The sequence below is a fragment of the Poecilia formosa genome, unplaced genomic scaffold (assembly GCF_000485575.1).
Source record: "Poecilia formosa unplaced genomic scaffold, Poecilia_formosa-5.1.2 Scaffold6, whole genome shotgun sequence".
Lineage (NCBI taxonomy): Eukaryota > Metazoa > Chordata > Actinopteri > Cyprinodontiformes > Poeciliidae > Poecilia > Poecilia formosa.
In genome coordinates this window covers 2,052,616-2,058,615 of record NW_006799945.1, presented here as the reverse complement: position 1 = coordinate 2,058,615, position 6,000 = coordinate 2,052,616, and the positions used below count along the sequence as shown (strand labels likewise).

At 36.4% G+C, this 6,000-nt stretch overlaps 1 protein-coding gene across 1 annotated transcript in view; it reads right to left on the bottom strand.

Annotated features, from left to right (window-relative positions):
* jak2a (Janus kinase 2a) overlaps positions 1–6,000 on the bottom strand; it is a 32,659-nt gene that overhangs the window by 20,973 nt on the left and 5,686 nt on the right. Inside the window, exon 2 of the mRNA XM_007566614.2 lies at positions 1,295–1,547. Within this exon, the coding sequence (XP_007566676.1) occupies positions 1,295–1,529 (235 nt within the window). The 5' untranslated portion in view covers positions 1,530–1,547. The remainder of the gene's footprint in view (positions 1–1,294; positions 1,548–6,000) is intronic.

Below are 6,000 nucleotides of genomic sequence, written 5' to 3'. Positions count from 1 at the left end.
TCCTGCTGCTCTTTAGGAGTCATCTTCAGTGAGTTTGTTTCTCATTAGCTGAAAACTCATTTCCATTAGCCAGCTCGTTCACAACACAAACAAGCAATGGAGCAACAGAAGATGAAAGCAGAATTTAAGTTTCTCTTTGGAGTTCATACCTAATGGCTTCATCGCAAGAAGCTGCCCAGTATTAGGAGCAGGCAAGCAGCCAGCTTTGGTTCGCAGCACAGTTTATTTGCATTTCCCACTCACCAAACTGTACCAGAGTACACTTGCAAGAAAACAGATACTCAGGTTTCCAGGTGAACCAGAGTTTGCTAGTTTGATCGGCCCCAAAGTTTGGATCTGGCCAAACAAAGTTCGTTTAAAGAGCAACACACAGCTCTGGAGTGACAAAGCCCTAAGGACCCAATTTAAAATTGGTTTATCCCCATAATGTTAAATGTTAAAACAAAACATATTCTTAGTTTATATGTGGGCGGATTACACCACATAAAAACAACCATAAATGTGAAATTATTGGCTGTTAGATGCAAAATATGTCCAAGAACAGTCAAGGTTCAAAGAAGCACTTTGAACAAAAGCCTGAATGACTGATACTTGCGACTAATTTAATCATTTCAAAACCTACTAGCTCATGCAAGGCAAAAGAGCAAAACAAGACTAATGTACAGTGCCATCTATATTTACAGCAAACAGTGTTTAATATGTTGTCAGTACTAGTCTGTGTTAGGGATGGACGATATGGCTGAAAAACTTATTATATAAGCGTCTCCTATTTGCGATATCGATAATTGTCGATACTGATATTTATTGATTCGTAGTTTGCTTTAAATATCAGAAATACTGGTGGAATGACCATACCTGTTTTATACAGAATTTTCACTACACGTATTTGTTTATTGATTAAAACAAAACAACAACAACAACAACAAAGAAAACCTTCCGATCAGATCTGCTTTCTGCTATGCTGCATTTAGAGCAGGTGTGGTTCCTCAGCAAGGCGCACAAACATCATCAAAAGCAGAACCAAACAGTGTTACAGGAACAATAAGATGTGATGTTAAAAATTAGAACACGATGTAAACACTTAAGAAACACGTAAACAGAGCACAGTAAGCAACTGCCTATAAACCCAAGATGATTGTTCGGGGGTGAAACGGATTAGATTTTTTTTGTGTGTGTGTGCAAAAACCATTAAAAGATTTGCTAAGTAAAGACCTAAATCAGCTAAACAATAAATAGCTACCAAAATGACAGTAGTATAGGCTAAACTGAGAACTGAAATGCTAATGTAACTCACCACAAGCTTTGGCAGCAGTGATGCACAGTTCCTCTGCTACATACTCTCCCGGTGGAAATGTGAGGGTGTCTTCTGAGCAGCTGCCTCGTCCTTCAGTCTTTCCCAGGTGGTAAAGGTGAAGAGTTAAAGTAACTTCCTTTACTTCCTGCTTGGGGTAGGGGTCCGCGGATAAGCTGTCAACTGTTGTCGGGTTGGAAGAAAGAGGGTCCATGTCTGTCAGCAGGATAAGGGCCATGTGCTCTTTACTGAAAAACTGCAACAAAAGGAGAAATAAGTCAAAAAATAAGTGAGTGAAGGCAGCGGTTCCTGAAGACGTGTCTAAATGCAGTTGAGTCAGCTTTTGGCTCACTGCTGGGCAATTTAGTTAAAAATGTCACACAACTCCTTTGCAGCAAAATTACAATCTCGGTTTTATCCTGATTTCCCAGCATAAAAATGTAGTTTTTAAAAATTATACAACAAAGCAAATAATCCAAAGAGCATATTGAACATAAGTGACTGAGCTTGATCTATATGTAAAGCTGGTAGACAAACCCAGAAAGATTTGCTGCTATAACTACAGCAGTAGGTGGTTCTGTATTAACTGAATGACATTAATGCAATTACATGCCTCACTTTTTATCATTTTAATATGTAAAACAGTTTTGAAAACCATATGTTGTTTTTCTTCAATTATACTCTACAATAAGTTTATCAGATCATTTCCAATGAAATAGGTCCAAGTTTATGGCTGTAATATGACCAAATGTTAGAGTCTGAAAGCTTTTGTAAGGGCCAGCAATGCTAAATATTTTTAAATCCTTTATTTTAGGTTACACTGACATTGCTGAGGTTGCATGGTTGGAAACTTAAAACAAGCCTATAGAGAAGAATGGAAAGAAGAAAAAAAAAGACAGTTCACTCATCATTTTTGTTACTGTTTACACACCCAAAACGTTTATCACCAAGCCTGCAGACAGGGAGTCAGATGTGTGTTATCAGTCAAGCTTGTTTGGCTTATGGATATCAGTTCAGTCACATTTTACTGCTTATCATCACTCCGGTCCACTGGCAGCTACAAGTGCCTCCTATTCAACTGACATGAACTGGGCAATTCAATCAAAAACATGTTGAGCTTCCTTTAAAGTTACAACGCTGTTCCTTGGAGAACTACGATAACTTTGACAAACCTTCAGTCTGTATCCCTTAATTGTGATGGAGCACTGCAATGCAAATTACATGCATCAGTGCTGGATTAAGCAAAAGCTAGATAAAGACGACAGAACAACGTCATTTGTCTATTTTATGAGGTTTTCATGCAGTATAATTAGAAGTACAAATGCAAAAAATTCAACCAAACAGGAAAACATTAAAAAAAAATTAAAATTAAAATTAACAATATGTTCTGAACAAATGACTCAATAGCGGTTTCAAACTGGGTCAGGTTAAAACAAGAGAAAAAACAAAAGCACAGCGTAGCCACTGACAGAGGAGCACAGCCCAAAATGGGTCACACAGGCAAGCATCATGACAAAGTCGCTCATTTCAAATAAAACTTGGAGACTGTTTTTCAAATACAGATAGTGAATGTGGAAAACATTGAGAATAAACCACTATAAACAGAAAAAATAAAAAATAAAAATAGATAAATTTCTAGCTAGCTCTGAGCCTAAAGTCTTATTAAGATCGACCAGCAACATCATCATGTTGTAGAAATTGAAATACTCTGCAGTGCTCTGCACACTAAGTCAAGCAGATTTTGTAAGGTATAAAACTTTTCAGCTCACGCTCCTCTGATAAACATTATTTAATATGCAGAAAAAGGCTTATGCATACGTTTTGTGAGCACACATTAACTCATCTGTTCCCTGGTCTGTTTAGTAAATTGTATTCTCTTTAGAATATGAAAGCTTTTTTAACCATCTTCATAAAAAAAAAAAAACATTGACAAAATTGTAAACAAAGAATGGAATCTTCTCAGAAGGCTCCATCGGCCATGACATTCCTGTTACCGTTTTTCCCATACAAATGCCTTTTTGGTACATTTCCAGGGTTTTTATGGGAATCTCTCTTTTATATACAGTTGACCAGCTGGAGATTTTTCTTTTAACCCCTACTAATTCATTTTTAGTCCTGTAAAACATAGTAAGGTATGGTAATTTTCTGATAAATAACTAATTTAGTCAGTGGCTGATTTTTGTTTGTTTTTTTTGCCTTAAATTTTTTGCCTTAAATCTGGTTTCCGTGTGCATAGGAGCTAAAACATATATTATCAGACAAAAGGCAAAGAAAACAATCATTAATATCCATATTATTGCCTCAACATTTCAACAAACATAAGAAACTCAAAATTTCAACTTACTGACAATATTATCACTATTTCATTTCACCACAAGTGGTTGATCCGACCCAAACTTCTGGTCCAGTTCGTGTGTATGTCCGAGGGTATGTGCAAAATATATCAAAGACTGCAGCTTGGACATCTTGGATTCAGTATTTGATAAGTTACTATATTTAAGTGCATTGATTATTTTCTGCTCTGCATGACAAGAATATTTTTGACCATTTCTGTGGTGCATCTAATTGAGATTTTTGTGGTCTTGAAGCTCAGAAGAGTGTTGTGGACATTGGAAAAAATATGAGAGAAGTGGTGAAAATGTGAGGTAAAACACAGAAATTATTTAAATATTTAACAATTATAACAAAACTGCATGTTTTTCCGACACTTTGCAGTTTGTACCCTTTATCTTCTCGAGCTGGCCATACCTCTAGTATGCCAAAAATCAAATCCAAACAATATATAAAACACTGAGTTGACTGGTATAGAGCCCGGCATTAGGACCTCAGATAAGATCCTACAGCGACTGCTGAGCACTCCAAAGATTTCAATTGATTTTTTATTTTTTACTTTAAAATTTGTAGAAACCCCCAGGGCAAAATGCCAGCAATGAATCAGTTGACCTCATTGATTTATGCTGACAAAATCATTTAATTCTATGATGTAACTTGCAAAGACTGCTTAATAAAACACATGCCAGATGTTTGGCAAAGTAGAAAACAGCAACCCCTCAGAAAAATGAGCCATGGTCCTGACAGGAAAGTACCTTTGTGCTTTTCTGAGAAAAACTTGCAAGGTTCTGGTGTCCACAAGGGAAGAGCTAGCAAAGACCGTTCACACTGACTCACAGCTGAAAAGGCCAAAAACTTTCTCAAGTGACTTATTAAAAAAAACTCCAACAGCAACAGTTGTCAACAGCCGCAACCCAGGCAAACTATGTAAAATAATGATAGCGATTCAAGTAATGCTTTTTCATCTCCTCATTATACCTCCAATCAGTTAGAAACATCAACACCTTAGAACTCAGCCTGTGTCGCTTTGAAAGGGAAATCCCCTTCAAAGACTGATATAAAAACAGAAGGAGGAGTCAGCAGTAGGGGAGAGTGACGGTACTTTATACACCATCTGCATGCTACAGAGAAGCTGTGCAAAACAACCCGTCTCAAAAATGTTCACAGTCCCCACCTCAAACCAGCTGTGCTATCTGCACAACAGTCTTATTTGTTGTAGAAGATCAACGAGTACAAAACTCCAAGATGTCAAATCATACCAAATGTAGCCCACCTTACAACCAAATACACAATTTTGATTAGTATAGAGCAGATCGGTTTTTTTTAGGATGAAATATTCGATCTAAAAGTGAAACTTGCCTCACTATGTGGTGAAGAACATGTCTTACCCTTAAAATACTAAATAAAACTTCCCATTTTCCCAGTCATGTTATTGTCTATGTCATAGCTAGTTACTAACCGCAGACACTAACATAAACACACACATCGCAGTGTGCTATCAGTTGAATCTCTGTACTGCAACCAAATGACAGGATAGATCACTAAAGCTAAAGTAAATAGAAGTAGAATTTGGTCACTTGCAGGGATGTTGTCTAAAGTTCACATTGCCTTTTACTGGTACTGCGCACCTTCTTTGCTTATGCAACCGTATATTTGTTTTAGAAGGTTTACAAGTTCCCAAGCATTTCTAGTGTGTGTTTAGCCTGTGTATATTCTTTAAGCAACAGTGATTTTGATTTCTTTATAAGATGCATCAATCATCCGTTCAGCATTTCTTTTGATCCAACCTGTTTGACAACAGCAGGTAAAATATCGAAAAATCTGTTTTTGCCACTTCTGATCCATGTAAACTAAACCTTTCAGTTGTTTCTGTCTGTAGAGACAACAACAAAAATCAGAAAAGCATTTTATAAGTTTAGTACAGGAAAAAACTAAAAATGTAAAATCTAAGTTTAACAAGAAAAAAATGCTTCAAAGAAAGTTAAATCAATGTAAAGACGAAATTATGACCGAACTGTGCATAAATTAGATCAAGCCTACCTTGGTGAAATCAACAAATAGCCATTTCGATATAGCACCAACCGCAAGTGGCTTGGTTGTAATTGAGGCTGTTTGTGAACACAAATGACACACACTGTGGAAAAAAGTAATTAAGCAGTCAGCGCTTAACGAGATATTTTATGCAACATAAATTGAGGTAGAGTCAAATGTTTGCAAAGGTCAGCAGATAGAAAATTGTTGTGCATATAAACTTAGTTATTAATACATCATGGACTCATTTATCCCAAATGCCTACGGGTTAATTAAGTAAAAAAAAAAAAAAAACTCACTCATTAAAACTGTGCTCATAATATAAAAGAAGTATATAGAAGATGAGG